This window comes from Haliaeetus albicilla, chromosome 27 (genome assembly GCF_947461875.1).
Source record: "Haliaeetus albicilla chromosome 27, bHalAlb1.1, whole genome shotgun sequence".
Taxonomy (NCBI): Eukaryota; Metazoa; Chordata; class Aves; order Accipitriformes; family Accipitridae; genus Haliaeetus; species Haliaeetus albicilla.
In genome coordinates, this window is record NC_091509.1 from 12,774,915 (window position 1) to 12,798,051 (window position 23,137).

Genomic DNA, 23,137 nt, shown 5'->3' on the forward strand with positions numbered 1-23,137 from the left:
GAGGGTAAAGCAATGCTTTTTATTTTATTTCCATATCCTGCCTCCCTATTTTTAGCCTTCGGGGTTTTGTTCCAGCCTAGCTGTTTACTGGAAGGAGCAATTCCAACCTCCCTTGTCTCCAAGCAACCAGGTGTGCCAGCTCCCATCACACTGGCCTCACCCTATAGATCTATAGGTTCCCCTGTCTTGGGGTTACCACCCCCCCCCCCCAACCCTATAGATCCTGTTCCAGTGCTGACATCCCGTGGACAGGGAGGGGATCCTGACCCTATTGGGTGATGGGAGGCAGCTGGGGAGGGGGGGGTTCAGGGAGATGCTGATGCTGGAGGGTTTTGGGGGGGGATGCAGGGATGCAGGCGAGTCGAGCAGGCCGCCTTCCCCCCCGCAGCGCGAGCGGGAGTGCGTGGGAAGGAGTTAGACAAAGCCTGAGCCCGGGAGCAGAGGCAAGCGCTGCCGGGAGGGAGACGGGGACGTTCTCCCCTCCCCATCCTCCCCCACCCTTGGGCGAGGGGTACGCGGGAGCCCAGCTCCATCCCCGCCACGGTGACACGTTGTCCCCGTCCCTCGGGCTGGTTGGGGTGCAGCCCCCCCCCCCCCCCCAGTGATGCCTGGGAGGGAAGCGGCCGTCTCCATCACCAGGTAGGAGAGGGACCGGGCTCTGTGCGGCTGTCACCCCCACCCACGGGAGCCACGCTAAGGGCTGGGGACCCCCTGAGCCGGCCGGTACCGGCCACGTGCCCTGTTGTGCCCGGGTGCACGGGGGGTGCCGGGGTGACCGTCCCTGGGGGACACGGGGGGGGGGCGATGCTGGGGGATGCCGGGGTGGGGGGGCTGTGGGGTGATGGGGAGCTCCCAGGGCGGGCCGGTGGGGGTCACAGCGATGACACCGGTGGGTGCTGGGACCCCCACGCTCCTCGCGGCAGCCGGCCCTCCCTCACCTCCCCACCGCTGCCCGGGGGCGCCGGGGGGGGCGGCAGGCGGGGGGGAGCGGGCCGGGGCGCGGTACCGCCCCCGCCGCCGCCGCCCCACGCATGCTCGCCGCTGCCACCGCCGCCGCCGCCGCGCCGGAGCCGAGCGGAGCGGAGCGGGACGGGACGGGAGGATCCGCCGCCGCAGGTAACGGCGGCCCCGGGGCGCACGTGGCGGCCGCCGCCGCCCCCCGCCCCGTACCGGCACCCCCAGGGCGGCGGGGGGGGGGAAGCGGCGGCGCGGGCCCCGGGATGGGCGGCGGGGTCGGGGTCGGGGTGGCCCCCCCCAACCCCAACCCCGGCCGGGGCTGCCGCGGGGGCGGCTTCGCCCGGGGCTCGGCCGGGGAACTGGGGCCGGGGCGTTGCACACGCATGTCCGTGCGTGCGGGTGTGCCCGTAGCCATGTGCTGCCGTGTGCGTGCCTGTGCGTGTGCACACGCGTGTCTGCCTGCCTGAGCGTCTGCACACGGGTGTGCCGGGGTTCGCAGCTTCTCCGTGGAGCAGCAGTACCGGGGCAGCATGCCCAGCCCCGGGCCGGGCAGGGCACCCACAGCCCTCCGGGACGTAGGGTGCTGTCAGGGCAGGTCGGGGTGCGGTGCGGCAGGCCCCCCCCCCCCCCCCCCGGGAACGGGGTGCTGCGTGGGAAGACAGGGATGGGGGTGGGGGGTCGGTGTCGTTGTCTCCGGGGCTCCAGCGGTGCTGGGCGGCCGCAGGGGGGTCGGTACCAGCCTGGTCCCTGCTCCTGCTGCTTCCCTTGGGGGGAACTCACTTGGCTCCAGCCACGTCTGCCTGGCTCTGCCCTCTCCGGGACCCACGAGTGGCCGTGGCCAGAGGCATGGAGTGCCTTACGGCTGTGGGACCCATGTGCTCCCAGCTCCCAAGGGACTCGCTGGCACTGGCAAAGCTGGGGGGCTCCTGGAGAACTTGGGGTTTCCCGCCATGCTCCTGCTACAGGGCTGTCCCATGGGGTTTGGGAGGGTTTGGGGCCAGTTGGGTGACTGCAACCTGTGTCCCCCCGCTGTGCCGGGGTGCCTGCCTGCAGCCAGCTCTGCGCAGCATGGCGGGGAGCTCGGCACATCCGCAACACGGGGCGTAGGTGCTGAGCTGGGGGTTCCCGTGGCTGGGGGACGCATGTCACTCCCAGCTCCGGGGATGCTGGTCCCAGCGAGCAGAGGGAAGGACTTGGCCTGGCCCGTGCCCCTGCCATGCCCTGCAGCACATCTCAAGCCCCAGGCCCAGCTCGGTCTCACCCCACACTGTGCCCAGCTCCCCACTGGCAGGCAGGGGGTGCCGAGCATCCCAGGCTCTCAGCCTGATGCCCGGACCGAGCATCCCAGGCTCTCATCCCAGGCTCTCCAGCTGCTGCTCTCTCCACAGGGGTGCCTGCACCACGTCCCCCCCTCCAGCAGCTGCAGCAGCGCCTGGATCGTGCTCCCAGTCTGGCCGCGCCAGGGGAAGGCTGGCTTTTACGGTAGGCAACCGACACCGTTCCTCCCTTCTCGTGGGGCCAGGCACCGGCTGCCACCACACAGGCTGTGCTGGGGCTGGTGGGTGCTCCAGGCGGCCACCCAACCTGTTGTCACGGGTGGCATGGAGAAAAACAGTTGGCAACCGAGAGGGACTGGGTGTCCACGCACTGCTTCTCCTCACTGCCCCATCCTCTCTCTTGCAGACCAGCAGCGGGACTAGCATGGGAGAAGCCTTCCCCGGGCATGGGCAGTGCTAAGGAGCCCGAGGGGCTGCAACTGCTGAGCCGCCAGGCCGGGGCCGAGGACACCTGTGAGCCCAGCGCCAGCTCCCCTGGCTGCCCACCAGTGGGCGAGTGCCTGCCCGGCTCCGGCTGTGCCGCGGGGGGCCGTGCCATGAGGACCTGCTGCGTGGCTGAGCTGGAGGCCCAGGGCACCATGGCCAGCCCAGCGGTGGAGAAGGTGCCATCACCGACCGGACCGGCTCCCAGCACGCTTCTCCCAGACGCTGGTGTGGAGCCAAGTGTGGCGGCAGTGGCGGGGAGCTGCGGGGAACCAAGTGGCGCTGCCCCTGCCTGTGGTCCCGTGGGGATGGGGGTCCCCAGCACCCAGAAGGAGAACACAGCCCCTGTGCCCCCCCTGCCTGAGCCCTGCCTCAAGGCGCCCAGCAAGGACATGGGGAGCGTGCCGGCTCCTGCCAAACACGTGGCGTTCGTGGAGCCTGCCGTGGGCACCGGAGCAACTGAACTTCCAAGCCAGGAGCAGCCCCAGGGTGGCACAGGGACATCCTTGAGCGCTGTGCCCCAGCTAAGGAGCAGTGAGGCTCCCAAGCACCCCCAGGGGGGCACAGCAGACCCCGCTGGCACCGGCACTGTGGGGAGCGGGGACCAAGGCGAGGCAGGGCTGAGCCCTGCTGCCCTGGGCCAGGGCAGAGCTGAGGGGAGCCCAGCCCAGGGTGTGGATGCCGGGAGCAGCCAGCAGCCCCGGACAGCCAAGCTGCTCTGTGAGTCCTACTCCTTTAAGGTGACCCCACCGCAGGATGCCGGGATGCAGGACACGGGGACGCAAGTGGACAGCCGAGCGTCCCTGGTGTCGGTGGCCTTGAGCCCCATGAGCCCCCCGGGTGGGGCTGCTGCCTTCACGTTCCCCAAGAGAGAGACGGGCTCTGTTGCCCCCCCGCACCCAGAGCCCTCCAAGAAGGACGCAGAGATGCAGGTGTCCATGCCTGTGGAGACCCGCTCGGTGGCCACTGGGCCCATGACGCCGGTGGCCAAGTCCCCGCAGGCCTCGTACCCCGAGGTGCATGTGAAGGGGACAGTGGCGGAGGAGGCTCCGGAGCCCATCCGGGAGGTGAGCTGGGACGAGAAGGGGATGACGTGGGAGGTGTATGGGGCCTCCATGGAGGTGGAGGTGCTGGGCATGGCCATCCAGAAGCACCTGGAGAAGCAGATCGAGGAGCACGGGCGGCAGGTGGTGATGACCCCCCAGAGCACCCGTGCCGGCTCCGTCAAGGGAGCCCCCCGCAAAGGCGAAGCCAAGAGGCAGCCCAGCATCTTTCGGGCTCTGCTGCAAAACGTCCGGCGGCCCCGGTGCTGCTCCCGCACCGGCCCCACCATGGAGTGAGCCGCTGCCTGCGCCGGTGGGGTGGGGGTGCTGTGGGGCTTCTCGGGGGAAGCGGGGAGGGCTCTCTGCCCCAGCGTCCCGAGATGCCCGCTGCCAGTGTGTGGGGCTCCTGGGGCTGGGGCAGGCGGTGATGGAGCACTGCACGCTGGGGCGAGGTATCTCCTTTGCCGGGGGTCCCCCTGCCAGCCTGGCGTCCCCCCACCAGCCTAGCCCCGTGGAGGTGCCCTGGGACGTGAGGCTGGTGCCCTGTCTCTGTGCTTGGTGGCTTTTTTCAGCACGAGGAAGCATGTGGCTCCTTCTAGCCGGAGATGGCTGCTCCGTGGCATCTCCTGCCCGTGGCACAGGTCTGGACATGGCTCCGGGTGGGCATGGGCAGGTCACTGCTGGCTTCTCCGAGCTCTGGCCTCGCTCGCACACAAGGCAGCAGCATTGCTCCCCGTGCTGGAGAGACGCTGGTGCGTCGCCGTGCCACCGCTTTGCCTGTCCAGGGCTCGGCCACGCTCTGACCAGCCCATGGCTGTGCATATGCGGGTCTCCATGGCTGCCCAGTGCAGGGGCGTTCAGCCTGGACCTCCACAGCCCTGTCCTCTCTGCCCCACTGCTGTACCGTGGGTGCCCCGGCGCTCGGAGGATGTGGCCACACGGGGCACTGGGACACATCTCAAATGGGAGAGACTGGGGCCAACTACGGCTGTGGTGGAGAGCCGCTTATCGCCATCACTGTGGCTGGAGGCACTTGGGGAGTCTGTCCCCATGGCCTCCAGCTCACCCTGCCCGGGGATCTGCCTGGGAGCAGCCATCAGAGCCCTTGGCACATCCTCGCCATGGCTGGTGGTGGGGATGAAGGCTGCCCTGCCACCTGGCCTGTCCAGCTGCCCCGGTGCCAGAGAGGCACCACATGCTGGGGATGTGGATGTGTGTCCCTGTGCGGGTCCCTCCGGCCCTGCTGGCTGCTCTCGTCTGATGGCAGCCAGGGATGCGAAGGCTGCAAAGCGCTGCCACTTTTTACAGCTGGGGTTTTACAGGGTGGGGGGTGGGGGGGCTTTTATTGAACTGTGTTTGCATTTTTGGAGCTTTTTAAGAGACACTTTCAGCCATGCGTGTCCTGCCTGGAGCCACCTCCTCCCTAGTGGCCTGCGGGGCCGTGACCCTCTTTTCAAACACTTTTCCTATGTTGCCTGCGCCCCGCCGGCCTGGAGAGCGTCGGGAGCAAAGGGTCGGCATGCAGGGGGGTGAGCATCCCCGTGGCCAGCAGCACCACGGCGTCCTGCCGAGACGCGGGTCTCGGCCCCTCCAGCCTGGCCCCGTGCAGAGGACCGGCCCCGCAGTGCCTCAGCAAGGTGGAGGCCAGGTCTGTGCCTATCTGTGCCCAGCACCTGATAGGCAAGAGGCTGCAAACGGGGGTGCTTGAGGAGCTGCACCATCCCCTCTGGGCAGAGGTGCAGGAGAGCTTAAGGTGCCAGGGTCACCAGTGCAGCCACTTCCTCTCTTTAAGGGGCAAGTCTTGCCCCCCCAGACCCCTGTTGTACATCCTGGGCTTGTTTTGGGCCTGCGGGGCTGTCTCTTGCCCCGGGGGGGGTGTGCTGTGAAGGGCTCGCTGAAGCACCAGCTGGCAGTCAGAGCTGCAGCTGGTGCCTGCTCTGTGCTGGCTCTGCTCAGTGCCTTGGGCTGCGGGAACAGTGTCATGGGCACTCGGGGAAGACCGGGAGCCCTGGGGCATCCCCATCCCCCCCACCCTGGGCTGTCCCCCACCTCCAGCCCCGAGCTGCGGCACACCAGGCTGCGGCACACTGGCGTTGCGGCTTCATCACCTACTTTCTTCTTTTTTTCCTCTTCACTTCTTTTTTTGGGGGTGGGGGGAGGAAGGGGGGGGAGGACCAACTTGTCAACGTGGATGTTGGGTAATAAAACCTTGCACAAACCTGTGAGTGGGGCTGCCTGCACCTCCTTCCCCTGGGGCTGAGCGGGGCCAGGGGACAGTGGGGCAGCCCAGGGAAGGGTACTGGGGACAAGAAGCCAGGCTGAGCCCCGTGGTGGCACTCACCTCCCTTCTGGCACCAGCCTGGCCCAAAACCAGCACCTTGTGCCAGGAGAGATGCCCCCAAGCTGGCTGAGCCCCCTGGGGTGATGGCCGCAGGGCACTATGACCCCAGTGGGACAGGTTTATTACCAGCCTCTGAACACAACATCATCAAAGCAGCTGCCCAAGTCCCGCTCCGGCCCTGCTGCACTCCTGCGCCTGCTCACAAGTCTGTGGTGGTGAAGGTGGTGTTGATGTATGCTGTTTTGGTGGGCTCCTTCAGGTTCAGGGCGGCCACCAGCACCTCCTCGTCACTGGGGTCTGTCAGCTGTGTTTTGCCCTGCTGCAGAAGGAGAGTGTGGTCAGAGGGGATGAGGACAGAGATGGGAGACAGGGACACTCCTGTCTTTCCTAGGAGCTGGGGGCTGGCAAAGGGATGGAGAGGTTATGAGGGATATGAGGGATCCAGGAGCCCGGGAACCAGAGCAGAGAGGAGGGGACAGGGGGGTGTGGTGGGAGGACTCCCTGCTGGGCACCAGCAGTTCTTTGCACACTCACCTTGGCCTTGAGGTTGTTGTCCCCAGGTGCATTTACTGTGTTTTCATCCAGGGAATTCATGCTGTGGAGAGTGGAGGGTGGGGGGGTAGAAGAGGGCCCTGGCACTGGCGGAGTGGGGACACAGGGTGATGGCCCTGTGGCCTTTGAGACCTGCCCACAGAGCTCACCTGGCTACAGAGATGGAGTCCTCATGAAAGCCCAGGTCGTGGGAGGGATTGAGCGAGAGGTTCAGCATAGGGTTGGCCCTGGCCAGGGACGGGTGGTAGGTGAGTGACCGTCCCGTGGGGCTGTGGGGTCAGCCCAGGGTAGCCATGTCTCCCCAGGCAGGAGGGGTGTGACAGCGAGCCCTGCAGCCCCTGGGTGTGGGGGACATGCCTGGGCTCTCCCCTCCTGCCACAGGTTGCCCCCACTCACCCCTCTGCATTGTACTGGTTGGTCCCGGGGATGCCGGCTCCCTGCTGTGCCACGGCAGGGCTGAACGTTGTGGCTGCTTTCAGAGCCTTCATCGCACTCAGCTTCCTCTTGTAGCTGCAAAGCCCAGTGACAGGGCGTGTGAGAGGGGCAGGGGGAGCTGGGCCATGGGATGGGGTGGAAAGGAGTGGGATGGAAGGTAGGGGATAGGTTTAGGGTTGCCGGTGAGGATGGGGGTGGTGGGCGAGGCAGGAGGGGGTGCGGGCGGTGCGGTACCTCCTGGTGGTGAGAATCAAGACCAGGGTTATGATGAGGATGAAGATGAGCAGGAACGCTGCCAGCCCTGCGATGATGCCAATCAGCTCTGTCTCCCTGGTGGGCTTTGCCACCTCCCCGGGGCCCTGGTGCAGAGCAGGGGTGAGGGCACAGCCCTGGCCAGCGGACCACCCCCCAGCCCCACATGTTGCTGGTGCCCTCTCTCTGTGCCCCTTGCCCGGCCCCACTCACAATGACGGCCAGGCCCAGGTTCACCAGCTCAGCCAGGACCAGCGGGTTGGACTGTATGAGCCTGCCGAGGAAAGCGGAGGCGTGAGCGGCGGGGCCAGTCCAGGCGTGTGGCAGTGCCCATGCGCGGCCCCCGGCCCAGCACGCACACGCTCAGCTGGTTGACGTCCAGGGCAGTGCCGTTGCTGTAGACGAAGTACGCCTCCATTACTGACTTGGCTTTCACCCTGCGGGATCAAAAGACGGCATGAGTGGGGTGCAGGGCATGGTGCCCTGCCCCAGGGTGACCCCCTCCGATGCCACCACCACGTCCCCTTCCCCACCACCTGCATGGCCCCACTCACTGGGCGGCACGGGTCTCCTCTATGGTCCGGATGGCCACCACGTAGACCCCTGCCTTAGTTGCGGTGGTCAGGGCCCTAGGAACAGGAAGGATGGAGGGAGGCTGGGCTGGGTGTCCTGCTGCTTTGCTCGTGGGCACAGGAAGCGGCTGGACCCCCTGCAGTCCCTGGCTCTGGTGGGGACCTGCCTGCCTTGGTCCCCTTCATGGTCTATGAAGCTGGGAAAGACGGTCGGTGGGTCCTGGCCTGCATGCTCGTGTCCCCTGCTGCCCAGCCATGCACCAACCACCCCAGCCCAGCACCCCTTACACTTTGATATTTTCAGAGTTACTCTGGACTTCATCCACCGTTGTCATGAACTGGAGGCGAATGCGGTAGCTCTGATCTACTGCAAAGATCTGTGTGGGGAGAGCAGGGGTGAGCAGGGCTGGGCAGGCCGTGGGGCGTCCCTGGATGGGGGGGCAGGCGTGACACTCACGTTCAGCATGGTCTGTGCTGTGTGAACTGGTGCCTCACGGTCCTGAGCCTCCACTGTCACCTGGTACTGCCCCTTCAGTGAGCCATCGAGGTTGCTGGCCACCCTGCAAGATGGGGATGTCGGCGATCCCATGGGACATCCCTGGCAGGGTGTCACCATCCCCCAAGCTCCACCCTGCCACCATGCCCAGGGCAGGACCCCAGGATGGATTTGTCCCCTTGCCAGCCTGCACTGGCCCTGCCTGCACCTCTGCCTTGTGGCAGGCAGGAGCTGAGCCACGTGCCCCCCACCCTGGCCCAGACCCATGGCCTCACTGGATGCTCCCGACATAGCTGTCCTGCTCAGGCGTTGTCACCACCTTGAAGAGGTTCTCGAAGGGCCGGCTGACCCCGTTGTCGTCCACGAGCACCACACTGACAATGGAGAAGATGATGGTTCCCTTCAGCCCTGAGTCACCGTCCGTGGCCTGCAGGGAAAAAGCATGGCAGGAGCATGGATGGGAAAGGCCACTGCCTGCCCACAGTGGGGAGAGGTGAGCCCAGCTCCACAGACTGACAGACGCACGCACACAGCTCCTCACCTTTACGGTAGCCACTTGCAGGTCCACAGGAGAGATTTCGGGGACAACCACTGCCAGGGAAAGACAGATGGATGGTGCAGTCATGCTGGTGTGCAGCCAGGCTTGCTGCAGACCTCATGCCCACACAACCCCAGGGCTCAGCAGAGCTCCAAGCATCCCCCCACTGCCCTCAGCCCCACAGCCTTCATGGAAAGCATTGAGTAACCCCAGCCTGGCTCCTGCACCTCTCACAGCCCTGCCGTGGCTGGGGGAAGGTGCCTGCTGCCAGAGAGCATGGCAGAGCATGTGTGGGTGCAGAGAGGAGCCCACAGGATGCACCAGCCCCAGCTTCTCACCGAAGGTCTCCATGATGGGCAGGAAGAGTGGCGTGTTGTCATTCACATCAGTGATGAGGATCCTTAGGGTTTCTACAAATGCCCCAAAAGCAGAACTCTGGTCACCAACAGAGCAGCCCTGCAGCACCCTCCTCTGCTTCCCCTGGGAGTCCCATCCTCCCACCAGGCTCAGGTCTCGATGGCAGGGACCAAAAGAACTGGGGACACCCTCCCTCCATTGCCAAACCACCCAGCTCCCACCCCGCTCCCCACAGCTCCTCCTGGGAGGTGGGAGAGGCAGGGCCCACCTCCCCCCATGCCCAGTGGCAGTAGGAGGAGCGGGGAGTGGGTGCCGTACCATTCTGGCTGTAGCGGTTGCCCCTCTCGGTGTACAGGTCTTCAGCCCGCAGCGTGAGCACCACCCTGTCGCACAGTTCGTAGTCAATGTCCGAGCTGTTCACCAGCACTGAGCCATTGGGTGCCAGCACGAACCAGTCCCAGCACACCCCCCCGGCACTGCTCGCCCCCTTGAAGCAGGTGACCGCCAGCTCCTCAAAGACCAGTGAGTGGTTGGTGTCTGGGTCAGAGGCGATCAGCGTGTGGACCAGACCCTGCTGCGTGCCGTTCTCGCTTACATGCACATCCTTCAGCGAGAAAGGCAGGACAGTGGGGGGCTCATCATTGATGTCTAGGATGTGGACCACCACCGAGACATTGGCAGTGTCCCCCATGTTCTCTGCGGCTGTGTTCTCTGCCAGCACCACCAAGGAGAATAACTTCTGCTTCAGGGTGTCATAGTCCAGGGACATGTCGGGGTCCACAGACAGCTGCCCATCATAGTGCCCTGGCCCTAGGCGGGATGAGCGGATCAAGAAGTTGCTGGAGCCACTACCCCTCTGAAGCAGGAAGGAAATGCGGGAATTGATGTCTGTTTGGTCGGCATCTGTGGCCTCCACCACACCCACGAGGGACTCTGCAGGTGGAGACAGACACTCAGTGGCCAGTGGGCACTGACTCAGGGACACCACTGGTCCCACGAATCTGGTTGTGCAACTTCTACCTGGAGAGTCTTCAAAGACTGAGAACTCATAGAACTGTTTGAGGAACATGGGTGCATTGTCGTTTGTGTCCTGCAGGAGACAAAGCCCATGGTTGTAGCTGCTCCAGGAAACAGGGTGCCCCACAGCAGGCTGGGGACAGGAGTGTGGACACCTGCCTGCCTGCAGGCAGGAGAGACACAAGCCCTCTCCTGCCTCCCTGCATCAACTCTTCCCTCCACCCCCACAGGGAGCCTGGGAACATGGTGCCTCTGCCACGGCCAGGAATCCCACATCCCTTCCCTGCCCATCCATCTCAGCTCCAAGCCCCGGCCTGCCCCAGTGTGTCCCCTCTTGTGCCCCGGGCTTACCCCCACAGTGATGGTGACATTCACCAAGGTGCTGAGTGGTGGTGTGCCGTGGTCATACACCTCCACAGTCACCACCATCTGCCCCTGCTCGTCTTCCAAGGCCTCGCGGTCCAGTGGCTCCTTGCTGTGCATCTCACCTGTGGATGCGTTGATGGTGAAGTTGTTGCTGAATGGTCCTGGCAAGATCTTGAAGCCCAATTTGCTGTTGAGGTTGCCAGGCTCGTCATTGTCAATAGCCTGAAAAGGTCAGGGGTTGGAACAGGGCTGTCCAGCACCACGGGGACAGTCCCTGCTCCTCTCTGACAGCCTCCCATTGTCCCCTCCACCTCCATTAGTGCATACCTGGATCTGCGTTGTGATGTTCAGCCCCTCTTCCACTGAGATGAAGTAGGAGCCGGTGATGATGGGTGCCATGTCGTTGTAATCCAGCACAGTGATCTCCAGCACTGTGGTGCCCACCAGGTTGCCCCCATCCTTGGCCTGGAGGTTGGCATAGTAGATGGAGCGAGTCTCCCGGTCCAGCAAGCTCCCGTTCTGCACCAGTACTGCCCCAGTCGTGGCGTTCACCATGAAGATTTTACGGCTACGGCACACACAGAGCCATCACCAGGGCTCAGGCCTGGAGCCCCCTCTCCAGGACAATATCCTGGTCATGGCTGCTTGTGCCCGTACGTACATGCTCTCCGGGAGCAGCTGGTAGGTGATCTGGCCCAGGACACCACTGTCCGGATCGTAGGCCTAAAAGAGAGAAGGAAGGGTCTGTTCAGTCTGCCTTAGCCCCCAAAGCAGTGATGAGTCTGGGGCACTGGCTGCTGGCAGTGAGCACCCCAAAAATGTGGCCCTGATGGGCACAGGGTCCCACAGTCTGTGTGCCCGCTGGCACCACCTCCTTCCTGTGTCCATGGAGAGACCAGTGCCCTCAACGCAAGCTGCATTAGTGGTGCCAGGCGTGCCCAGCATCCTGCTTGGGGGACGTAAGCTGTGCCCACTCCCTGCCCAGTGCCTGACCGTGATGTTTGGGGAGATGACGGTGCCAGCAGGGCTGCCCTCCATCACACTCAGGTTGTAGGTGTTCTGGGGGAACTCAGGGATGTGGTCATTGCTGTCAATGAGGCTGATGGTCACAGTGGCTGTGGAGCAGCAGTCTGCGGGGTTTCCCGTGTCATTTGCAATGATCTGCAGGATGGAGAAGGGACAGTGTCTCACATGGGTCCCCAAACATAAGAAAGAGACGTGTCACACTCCAGCCCAGCTCCCCTGCACCAAGCAAGCTGCCAGGGCAGAGCCACGTTGTGCTTTGGCTTTTGAACTCTGCAGGAGAAGGGCTGTGTCCCCGCTGTGCCCCAGCATATGCAGGGAGCAGGGAATGCCCCCACAGTGAGCCAGCCCTACGGGTCCCACCTGCACCACCATGATATGGCTTATCTCATAGTCCACAGAGGATGGGTCTTGAACCAGGAGCTGGACCTCCCCTGTGCCCACGATCTTTGTGGGGGAGACAGTGAAGGCGCTGGCATTCGGACCCTGCAGGTACAGCTCATAATTGCTGTTGATGCTCTGCCGGGAGAGACACACAGGAGTGAGGGTGGGTGGTGCAGCAAGGAAAAACACCTGCACCCTTTCTCAGCCCCCTGGACAGGCTCCCACCTTGTCCGGGTCGTGGGCGACGATGCTGAGGTTGGACACGGGCAGTCTGGAGGAGGAGTGCTCTATGATGTTGCCCCTGAAGTTGTTCTGGGCACTGGTGGAGAAGTTGCAGCTGGGAAGGGAGCAGTGGTAGAACTGGGGCTTGTTGTCATTGACATCGGTCACCGTGACTGCCACCAGGGTCCTGGCCAGGGCCACCTTGCCATGGATGTCCAGGTGCATCTCACGCGCCTGGGCAGGAGGAGAGAGCTGGTCGGAGGGGCCAGGGGAGAGGAAGAGGATGGGGTTCCCCTTGCTGCCTCCTACTCACCATGACTTCCAGTAGCACCTCCTCGCCTGGCAGCTGCTCACGATCCAGGAGCCCACTCACAGTGATGGTGCCCGTCGTGGAACTGATAGCAAAGGGGACACTGGCATCTAGGGCAACGGGACAGCAGGAATCAGCTGCAGCCACGGGGAAACTCAGGCCTGGCCCTCTCTGCCAGCAGAGCATGCTGGCAGTGCCTGGGAGCCCAGAACCAGTCCCTGTGGCGCCCCTTGCTGCCTGATCCCCCCGTCCCGCCCATCCCACCCTGCCACTGCTCACTCCCTGCCCATCCCACCCTGCCCCATCACTCACTGGTGATGCTGTAGGAGATTTCATCATTCACCCCTGTGTCTCTGTCCATGGCGGTGACCGTCAGCACAGTGGTGCCCTATTGGGGACATTGGCCATCAAGGCAGGACCTATGATGTCTCCAGCTGCCCCCATGCCTGGTGGCCCAGATGCCCTGGGTCGTCAGAGCCCCCAGGGAGGGCCAGGGGTAGGGACATGCTATGGGGCAGGCAGGCTTCTTACCAGGGCGCAGTTCTCGGGTACGGAGCTGGAGTAGGGCTCGTTGAGGAACCGTGGGTCCAGATTGGGCTGGTCGAGGATGGTCATGGACAGGTAGGTTGAGCTATTCTGGAAGGTCAACACGTTGTGCAGCATTCCCCCACCATCCTGGGGAGCGGAGCACCTGTTAGCCCCATGGCATCCTTACCTGGCAGTCCTGCACCCCCGGCCTGGCTGGTCCCCACCTTGGCGAGGATCTTGAGCTGGTAGAAGGTGTTCTTGGCATAGTCCAGTGAGCCATTGAGCACCACGTTCCCGTTGGCCAGGATGTAGAAAAGCCAGCGATTCTTTGTGTTGTCTGGGATCACCTGAGCAGGGGACATCACCCCATGTCACCAAGGCAGGGAGCAGACGTGCCCAAGCAGGGATGGGGGCTCAATCCCCAACCTTCTGCCAGGCTTGGCCCACAGGCTGTGGGGACCCCCTACCACCTGGCTCATCCCCAGCTTGCAACTGTTCAGCACTTTGCACCCATTGCCCAGTGGGTGCAGAGCCAGCCCTCCTGACCCGACACATATCCCTGCTCCCCCAGAGCCATGGGGCTGCCCCTGGCTGGGTCACCCAGCACCTTCTGCCCCACAGGGGTGGCTCAGGGATGGGTTTCGGGTACAGCATGCCCCACTGCAATGCATTGTGCTCACCTCCTCGATGCTGTAGCTGACTTTGGAGGCGTTCCCGGTGTCAATGTCGTTGGCAAACACGGTGTAGATGATGCTGCCAGGTTTCGTGTTCTGGGCACACAGTGGTGGGGGGGTGGCATCACCCAGGAGAGCAGGAGGGGTAGTGCTGGGCCCAGCCCCTGCCAGCCCTGCTGTGGGGTGCTCTGGCCCCGCAGGGCTCCAGGGGCTACCCAGTGCAGTGGGCCATGCAGGGACGAGCTGCTGCCCTTGCTCACACAAGGCAGAGGCCGGATCCACCCTGCCACCCTCCCCAGAGCTCCCTGGGCGCAGGGGCTGCACCCCGGCCCTGGGGTGCCAGAGGGGAGTTGGGGTGAACCCCACACCCTGTATGCACCCCAATCTGGCCTCACCCTGGCCCAGCCAGAGCGGCAGCTCGGGCACTCCCTGATCAGAAGCTCATCGCAAGGGCAGAGTCCCAGCCATGCGTCAGTGCCTCAGACAGGCAGAGAGGCCCCTGCCGGGAACTGCCCTGGCACGGAGTGCTCCCAGGTCAGCCACGACGGCTGCACCATCGCCTCACGCCCAGGCACGCTGTCACTGCATGCCCGAGTGTAGGGTCAGCCTGTTCCCGGCGCACCCATGCCACAGGAGGCACCCAGCACCCCTGCCCTGCTGCCCGTGGGGACGGGAGGTCCTGGGGAGGTACCTCAGGGACGAAGGTTTCATATGGCAGGTGCTGGAAGACTGGAGCGTTGTCGTTACGGTCCTCCACAATGATGGCAAGTTTTCTGGAGACCTACCGGGTGACAGGGAGGGCATGGGATGGGTGCGGGAGATGGTGACCAGCAGAGCTGGGTGCAGTTCTGGCATCCCATGCCCACCTTGGCTCTGAAGTCAGCCAGCATCACCTGCCCCTGGGCAAAGCCCACCTCCAGCCCCCTTCCCCACCGAGCCTCGTCCACAGCCTCACTGAGACCCTGCTCCCCTCCCCGTCCCCATCACCCGCTTCAGCCACCCAGCCCATGCCCCAGCACTCACTGCATCGTTCGTCCCATCGAACACCCTGACGGTGATGGTGAGCCTGGCCTGGTGCTGGGAGGGACATAAGGCAGGACTTGGTCAGCGCCAGGCAGAGCTTGATCCTTGGATGGCTGAGCCCCAGTGCCCTCCCACCTGCCACCCCTGGGTGGGATGCTCCTCCCAGATAGCTCTCCCCCCTGGAGCCGGGCTTCAGGGCCAGGGAGTGATCCACAGCACCACCATGAGCAGCTCTCCCACAGGTCTCATGGCTCTGCCCTCCATTCCCATCACCCCAGACCCCCCAGCTCAGGCAGGGAGATCTGCCCTGGTCTCTGCCCTCACCTCGCGGTCCAGGGAGTTCCTCAGTATCACACTGCCTGTCTGGGCATCGACAGAGAAGTAGAAGGACTCCGGCCCACTGATGCTGTAGGTGAGCGGGTCCCCATCAAAGTCAATAGCCTTCAGCTGGAAAGCTTGCTGGCCTGGGGGCACAGGCAGCATCAGTCCCTGCTTGAGGACCCTCTGGCTGCTCCTCGTGTACCCTGGGGCTCCCCCAAGACTGCTCCACTCACCCAACTCCAGGTCTTCAGGCACATAGACGAAGGTCATGTTGAAGAAGGGGGCTGTGTTGCCTGAAACTACAAGGACGAGGTGTGCTGAGCACCACCTCTGCACCGAGCTCTGCCTGCACCCTGCACCCCTGTGCCTGGCAGCACCTCCCTAGCCCCAGCCCCAGCTCCTGGCTGTGTTTTGGGTCTCCAGAGGAGGCAGGGGAACCCACCACCCCTCACCTTCCTCATGCTCATCCCACACCTCTCACCTCCAGACCACACTTGTCCTCCAGCTGCAGCACCCATGCTGGATGCTACCCCCACTGCCCAGCCCCCTGCCCGCTCTGCCTTGCCCTGGGGCAGCAAGGTTGCCATTGGGTGTCCAAGGTGCCAATGGGGTGGGCAGCTGTTTTGGGGGTCTCAGCTGCCCTCAGGGAATTTGGAACTAGTGTTGGGGGCTGAAAGCACCTCCAACACCTCCTGCCCATCCATGCCAGCCACGGAGCAAAGTCCTCACCTGCTGCCAGGAGGAAGGGGAGCAGCACCAGCGAACGCCATGCCATCCTGCCAGCGAGCCTGTGGACACACACCAGAGAACAAGCACCTGGGCTGATGTGTGCCTGATCCCATCAGCCACCCCAAATCCCTCCTGGGGAGCAGCCACTGGGGCAGGAGGGGCTCTGGTAGGGACAATCCCCTCTGCTGAGCCAAGCTGGTGAGCAAGCATCAGGCTCCATGCCACAACACCCGGGCACAGGCTCCTTGGGGACATGGCGTGGGGGGACAGTGTTGGCCTCCAGGTGCTGGAGACCATCGGGGTGCTTGGGGACCCCAGGAGCCTCTCCTGGGCATGGCTAGAGGCTCCATTGCTTGGGCCCAACTGGGCCACACCAAGCAGCACTTGGAGCCCACGAGCAATCTGTGACACCACCATGGTATCCCCCTCTTTGTGCCATGGCCTGTGGGCAGCCTCACAGCTGACAGACACCCCCACCTCCCCCCACAATGGGCCACGGTGCCCGTGGGGGCCGGGGCAGGGGCCGACATCCCTTACCTGCAGTCGCGTCGCTGGGGATGCTGCCGGGCGGGCTGCTCTGCGCTCACACCCTGATACCGCTAGAGAACTTTGCCTCCTGCAGTAAAAACATTCATCAATTATTAACTGCAATTGAGGGGTGAGAAATCCCTCTCTCATCTTCCTTATTCCTTGTGCTCATCCCTCAGCTGCTGCCCAGCCCAGCCCCATGCTCAGTCCCCAACCCCAGCTCCTCAGGTCCCCACGCTGAGTGCCGTCCCCCAGGATTCAGCCAGCCCAAACTGCAGCCATGAGACTCTGGCTCCCAGGAAGGATGCAGAGCCTGCAAGGATGCAGAGGGATCCTGCACCACCCCAGGGAACCAGAGAGGGGCTGAGGAAATGCCCCACATCCCCTGGGCTGGGGACACCGGGGTCCCACCAGGACAGGGGGTGGGCACCAACCTGGTGGTGCAGCTACTGGGGCGGGTGCCTGGGGCCCTCTGCACCCCGCTGCCACCTGCTCCCCTCCCCGGGGGCTCAGCCCAGCCTCCCTGACCTACTTTGGATCCGCTGGGGACAAGGGCAGATTGTGCAGCTCCGCTCAGGCAGAAGAGGGCTGGGAGGTGACGGGTGGGGGCATGGCCAGTCCTGGCGCTGTGGGACCCCCGCCTCTGTGGCCCTGGGCCTCTTGACCCCTATTCTCTGGGCAAGCCACGGGGTCTGGATGCCCGGGAAGCTGTGGGGTCCCCCCAGACACCCAGCCTGCTCCAGTGTCCCCATCTCACCCCACACCTGGGTCAGGGAGCCCCCAGAGAAGGGGCTACAGGGGGCCAGCCTGGGACACCCCCCCAGAAAACCCCTCCAGAGCTGGTGCAGGATCCTCCCAGCCCCTGCAAAGGCTGCCCCAGGACACCCCCACAGACACCCCATGGGCTGCCTGGGGGTACCCCTGGAGCCCGCCAGGGCTGGCCCAGGACGAATCCCCTGATCCCCCCGGGCCTGGTGCTGGACACCCCTCTGCAAACTACCCCTGTCTGTCCCGGATCACCCCACACCTCCCAAGGGCTGGCCCGGGACACCTTCCCCAGCGCACCCCCGGCCGGCTTTGGGGTGCGCTGCCGCTCGGAGCATTACGGCCGGAGCACCGCACCGCGCGTTTTTTTGCGGCGCCGCTCTTGGGCGCAGTACGGCGGGAGGGGGGCGGGCGCGCCCATCGGCGCAGCGCGGGGGGGTGAGTGGGGAGGCGGGGAGGCGCGGCGCGGCCGGTTCCATCGGGTCGGCGGGCGCGGGGGCGCCATGAGGCGGGGCTGAGGCCGGGCCGAGGCCGGAGCGGGAGCGGCACCGGGACGGACACCGAGCCCGGCGGGCCCGGCCGCCGCGCCATGCGAGCGGGCTGAGCGGCGGGCAGGGCCGGGGCAGGCACCGAGCGGCCCGCGAGCGCCGGGGACGCGCCTTCGGTAGGTACGGGGCGCGGCGGCGGCCGCGGGCCCGGGTTGCGCGGGGCAGGGCCGGCGCACCGGGGGCCGGCGGGACCGGTGCACCGGGAAAAGGCGGCGGGCAGGGCCCGGGGCTTGGGGAAGGAGGTAGGTAGAGCCTAGGTAGGTGCAGGGGGGTGGGGAGGCCGGCCCCGGTGCACCGGGGAGGGCGGCAGGCAGAGCCCTTGCAGGGCGCAAGCAGGGCCCGGTGCGAGGGAGGCGGATGCACGGGCCAGCGAAGCCCGGTGCGACGGGCGAGGGAGCGAACGGGGCCCGGGGGAGCGGGCCGGGCCGGGCCCGGTGCGCGGTAGCTTGGGAGGGGGTGGATGGCCGGAGCAGGCGGGGGCCCGGCGCGTTGGGGCCGGGGCCGAGCGCAGGGCCCGGTGCGCGGGGGTGGTGGCTGCATGGGGCACCGGGGCTCGGGGGGTGGTGGCGGCCGTAAAGGGCAGCAGGGCCCGGTGCACCGGCAGCCGCACGGCGGTGGGAGGAGGCCCCGGTTCTTGGGGAGCCCCTCGGGGAGCGGGGGGAAGGGGGAGGGCGCGGCAGGGGCTGCCTGGAGCACCGGGGAGGGCGGCGGAGCCGGAGCCCTGCCGCCCCTCGGGGCCTCGCCGGCAGAGCGGGGGCTGCCCCGGCCATAGCCCTTTCTCGGGGGGGCTCCTGCGTCCCCGGCCGGGCGTGAGTCGGTGGTTCCTGCCGAGGCTGTTTCTGCATCCCCGACTCGCTGGACACCCCGCGGTGCTCCGTCTGCCGCTGCTGGAGACCCTGGGCCCCGCTCCCTGACCCGGGGTCGGTAAGCAGGGCCTGGGTCGGTGTGAGCCTCCAGTGGGTGAGAGGGGATGGGAGGGGAAGTGGCAAAACTCTTCAGAAAGTTGTAAATGGGGAAGAGATGGAAAACAAATAAACCCCAAATGACGGAGCAGTGGCGGTGTCACCTGGGGCCGTGGGACAGGCCGTGCTGCTGACCTTGCGGTGTGTGGGCTGTGTGCGGGGCCCGTGGCAGCCCTGTCCCACAGAGGACGTGTGGAAGTGTGTTGTGGGCAGCTGGGATGTGCTCCAGGGCTTGCTTTCCCAGGCAGGTTTAGCCCCACGGGCAGCCTGTGGCCGGGTGGGCACTGTCCCTCCATGCAGGGACAGCTCCTCTTCCCAGGAGTGCGGCTCGATTTTGTGCTGGTATCTCGGGTGCAAGCTCTACACAGCTGGCCGCGCGTGTCTGCAGCCCCAGAGCTTGTCCCCGTGCTTGCCTCCTCGCCGTCCTGTGTCACCGCCTCGCTTGGTCCTGCTGCCACCTGCATCCATTTCTGCTCTGTTGTCAGGTCCGACTCCCCAGGACCCTGAGTCCCCCCAACGCGTAGCGGTGGGGCTGTGCCCTGGGGAGATGTGCAGGGTAGAGCGTGGGGGGGCGGTGGGGGGCAGGTCGGTCCCCAAGGCCAGGAGCGGGCTCTGGCCTCGCCTCGCCGGCTGTCTGAGGGGAGCAGGCTGTGTCTGATGTCACTGCGGTGCATGGTGGGTAATTATGCACGTTGCAATGAAAATAATAAGGCCGGCTCCATAGTGGTGTCTAAAAATACTGCTAATGCGGAGTGCCTGCCGGGTGCCTTTGTTTGTCACCTTTGGGTGTTTGCTTTGAGGCCGGCCGGGCGGCGGGAGCCACAGTCTGCAGCATCGCGCCCCTGGGGCAGTGGGTTTGGTTTGGCAGGTGAACTGCAGCCTCCCTGCACCCCTCCATGCCCCCCAGCTCAGGCAGCAGAGCCAGGGCAGGTGTTGGCATGGGAGGTGAGGCGGGAGTCACCTGGGTGCATTTGGGAGGCTCTGGTGTCATCCCCCCTGCACACAGCCATGCAGGGAGTTGCGGTGGGGTGGCGGGGCTTTGTCCCCCGCAGCCTTGCTTGGAGCCAGGCACTCTGACGTGTGGCTATTCCTGTGTCCCGACAATCTGCCCTGATGTCCCCTGGCAGGTACCAGCGTGCTGGCCTGCCCGCAGGCGGTTTGGAGGAGATTGGGGTTTGGGCCCAGGTGGTGTGATCTGTCCATCACTGGCATTGTGTGGCTGGAGCAGAGCTCACTGGGGCCAGGGCTGCCGAGTCTTCCTCCCGGGGCTGCCTCTGTGGCGTGTCCCAGTACGGGTAGGATAGGGACCGTGGCATCTTGCTGCTTTCCAGCTGAGCAAAGGCGGGAGGGAGGGATGCGTGTCTGGAGCAGAGGGAAATGGTGTGGTAGGTGCTGGGTGGCACCTGGGTGGTGGCTCGGGGCGAGGGCTGCTCGCCGTGCTGATCTCCGCTCCATGGGCAGGCAGGCGCTCTGCCTGTCCGCTGTCTGTGCAACTCTTGCTGCTGCTGTGGTCCCTCCATGTGCTGCCAGGAGCTGGTAGCTCCCTCCTGCAGTGGAGGGAGAGGCTTGCAGGGATGGTGAGAGCCATCTGGAGCCCTGGCCTGGCCTGCTGGCAGGGCAGCAGCGGAGGGCTGGGAAGGGCAGGAAACGGTGAGCCTGTGCTCTTGGGTCTCCATGATGAGTCTCTTCTGCTTCGTGTGCAGGGAGGTCAGAGCAGCAGCTGCTCTTGGTTCCCAGTTGATGCTTGCGGAGGGCTCTGGCTCCAGCCATCAGCCATGAGAGCTAAGCCTCGTCCTTCTTCACCTTGGGGTGAGTGGAGAAGCATTACCCCACCTTGCCTTTAGGGTTGTGGCTACATTTTTTGGGGCCACGTGCTAGGCCCTCCCTTCACTAGAGGGGGAGCATCGCCGCTGCCTCTGCTCTTGCCAGGCGCTAAATCTGACCTCTGAAGCCATGCATGGCAGTCATGTTCCCCTGAGTGGTAAACATGCCGTCCCTACCTGCCGCACCATGTGGCTCCCCTTTGGTGAGCAAGGAACAAAGAACGGGGAGAGGAGACTTTGCGAATCCCCATTGATTTGCACTGTGGAAGCTGCCTGCTGTGTTTTTGCATCTGCCTGGGACCAGGGCTCTGCAAGGGGAATTGATCAAGCTGTAAAACCCAGAGCCAGCTAATGAAATAGGGACTATAGATTTTTATTTTAAATGGAAGAGAGTTTAGGAGAGATTTAATTATCCCTGTTTTATGGACCTGCTAGAGGAATGAAATAACAGCCGGCAGGTAGGGCCCGGGCTTCAGCTTGCAGCACTTCTTCCAGGTGTCTGCAGAGCTGGTGAAGTCCTGCCACCCCGGGGCAACGGCAGGGACTGAAGTAGCTCAGAGCAGAGCAGGACAGGGCAAAGTCCTGCTTGTCCTGCCAGGTGTCTCTGCTTCCTTGGTGGGAGTATCTGTACTGAAATAGCAGTGGGGCTGTCCCTGGGGAGGTGGGCTCCTAGCCCAAACGGGTGCTGGTGTAAGAAGAGCTCTTCTTGTCCCTGGGGCTTGGTGTGGGCCTGTCCTTGCGCTGGTGGATGTCAGAGAGTTCGAGAGCCTCATGCTCACTGAGCTGTCTTCCTCTGGGTGTCATCTCCCCAGGGCCGTGGGCCGTGAGCTCTCGCTGAAGCCTGTGTACCTGCGCAGAGCGTGTGGGGTTTGTAAATGAGAGCTGCAGAGCGCTGGGATTTGCTGGGCTTAGCTGTGTGTTGGACACAAGCTGTAACACTGTCACTACAGCCACTCCTACTGTGTGCATCCACTTCACCGTCACGTGAGGCTGGCCGCGGGGCACAGCTGGGGAGGTGGTAGCTGGGCAGCCAGCGGCGAGCGGCACGGCGCTGGTTTTCGGCAGAAGAGTGTGGAGCTTTTGGATGTTTTTGGTTTTTTCATCTCTGAATTGAGGACCCAACGCACACAGCATTTTCCTACTGGTGCATGGCATTTTCTGATCGGTGCATGGCATTTTCCCACCATCCCTTGGCTCCCTGTTTGGGGTGAGCTGGAGAAACATGGTTTGTCACCTGCCCTGTGTAGGTGAATGGTTGGCCAAGGGGTTTGTGTACTCACCAGGCAGGCACAGCCCATAGGGTGCCAGTCTGATGTGTCCAGAGACTGCTAAAATGTCTGAGGAAGCTGCTGGTGCTGGGGAGCCCTCTCAGAGGCCCTCTGACATTAGTGTGGCAGGAACTTGGGAGAGCCAGGCCCTGAGGCCTGGGGTCACGGAGCTGCACGAGGATGTCGCATGGCTCCCTGGGACAGGTCAGTTCTGGACGGAAGCAGTGTCGATCCATGCTGTCAGCTCGCAAGGGTGTTGGGAAAAGCCAACCTGCCAACTCTCTGGGCAGCAGAGCCACCCCAGGGTGCTTATCCTTTCCTTCGCCCTTGCACCTGCAAGTCCTCAGTCTTTCAGGGCAGGAGCTATTTCTTGGAGGGCACGAGCAGTCCACGGGGGCCTGTGTCCAATATGGGATGTCTGGGTTTTCTGGAACGTGGTGGTTTGGGAGGGTTCCCCGCTTTGCTGCATGCATGGCAGAGGGCAAGACGAGCAGTGTCCCCAGCAAGCAGTGCTCATGACAGGCCTTGGGAATGTTATTTTCCAGCTGCAGCCTGGTCCCTGGAGACCTGGCCTCGCTGGCTGCGGAGCTATAGCTGGGGGCTTTCTTTGGCTACCCTGGAAAGCAGGGTAAGGGATTTCAGCTCGCCTGTGCAGAGCGGAGGACTGGCCTGTGATGCTGCGTATTAGAAGCTGCTTTCTCTTGGGTGAGCCTGTGTCCTGGTGATCCAGGGCTCCAGCACCTCTCACTGTTGCCCCTGGGAAGGGAGGGCCCGCGCTCTGGTCCTTCCTTCCCCCAGCCTGGCAGCGCTAAGATGCGGTCGCCTCTGGCGTGTTGTCTTTTCCTTGCTGTGCTGGTGGGGCTCCCTGACTGCGTTTGCATTTTGAGCCGAATGTCTTAGTTGCTTTTCTCTCCGTGCCTGCGCTTTGGGAAAGTGGTGAACAATAAAAATCTGCCGGCGAGAGCTGTAGCAGAGGTCAGCCAGCTCCTGTGCCCCAGGCTGCTCTGTTGTCACTGCACAGTCGTGCTTTGTGCACAGGGGCTGTCAGCTTGGAAGTCATGTTTTTGCTCTTAAAACCATCCCCAGGCACTGGTGTGGGGTTCTCTGTGAGTGATGTACTGGGGAGGTATTGCAGCAAGCCTCCTTTGCACTTAACACAGTGGTCACTGCCTGCTTCTGCGCATCTTGTAAGCAGCCTCTTGGCAAATTTTAAATCAAGGACAAAAGAGGGTAAATGGTTGCTGAAAATCATGAATTTCTCTGAGCTCCTTTCTGAAAATGATCGTTGCAGGTTGTCGGTGTTAAAATGCAAAACAAAACATCCAACCCAACTTCCTGACTGT

General features: G+C 64.1%; 2 protein-coding genes across 4 annotated transcripts; one reads left to right on the forward strand and one right to left on the reverse strand.

Annotated features, from left to right (window-relative positions):
• The first annotated feature begins 1,031 nt into the window (after positions 1-1,031).
• On the forward strand, positions 1,032-6,068 carry GPRIN1 (G protein regulated inducer of neurite outgrowth 1). Its single transcript, XM_069772633.1, has 3 exons — positions 1,032-1,116; positions 2,346-2,439; positions 2,641-6,068. The coding sequence occupies exons 1-3, from the start codon at positions 1,032-1,034 to the stop codon at positions 4,055-4,057; spliced, it is 1,596 nt and encodes a 531-aa protein (XP_069628734.1). The 3' UTR covers positions 4,058-6,068.
• A 135-nt stretch (positions 6,069-6,203) lies between these two features.
• On the reverse strand, positions 6,204-16,942 carry CDHR2 (cadherin related family member 2). 3 transcript variants are annotated; one of them, XM_069773014.1, is made up of 33 exons: positions 16,863-16,942; positions 16,438-16,516; positions 15,901-15,959; positions 15,405-15,470; positions 15,175-15,314; positions 14,851-14,904; positions 14,519-14,608; positions 13,834-13,923; positions 13,378-13,500; positions 13,157-13,300; positions 12,938-13,013; positions 12,629-12,735; positions 12,319-12,549; positions 12,073-12,228; positions 11,680-11,847; positions 11,348-11,409; positions 11,014-11,254; positions 10,672-10,908; positions 10,324-10,393; positions 9,622-10,236; positions 9,285-9,356; positions 8,950-8,999; positions 8,684-8,835; positions 8,370-8,472; positions 8,201-8,289; positions 7,895-7,969; positions 7,700-7,777; positions 7,554-7,614; positions 7,323-7,447; positions 7,050-7,163; positions 6,803-6,880; positions 6,636-6,696; positions 6,204-6,420 (listed from the first exon to the last, which is right to left on the reverse strand). In XM_069773014.1, exons 3-33 carry the CDS (start codon positions 15,944-15,946, stop codon positions 6,301-6,303), a joined length of 3,894 nt encoding a protein of 1,297 aa, XP_069629115.1. In that variant the 5' UTR covers positions 15,947-15,959; positions 16,438-16,516; positions 16,863-16,942; the 3' UTR covers positions 6,204-6,300. The 3 variants fall into 3 exon arrangements, with proteins under 3 accessions (XP_069629115.1, XP_069629116.1, XP_069629114.1); XM_069773015.1 differs by lacking the exon at positions 16,863-16,942 and having other exon boundaries at positions 6,204-6,417; positions 16,438-16,600; XM_069773013.1 differs by lacking the exon at positions 16,863-16,942 and having other exon boundaries at positions 16,438-16,600.
• Positions 16,943-23,137: the final 6,195 nt, after the last annotated feature.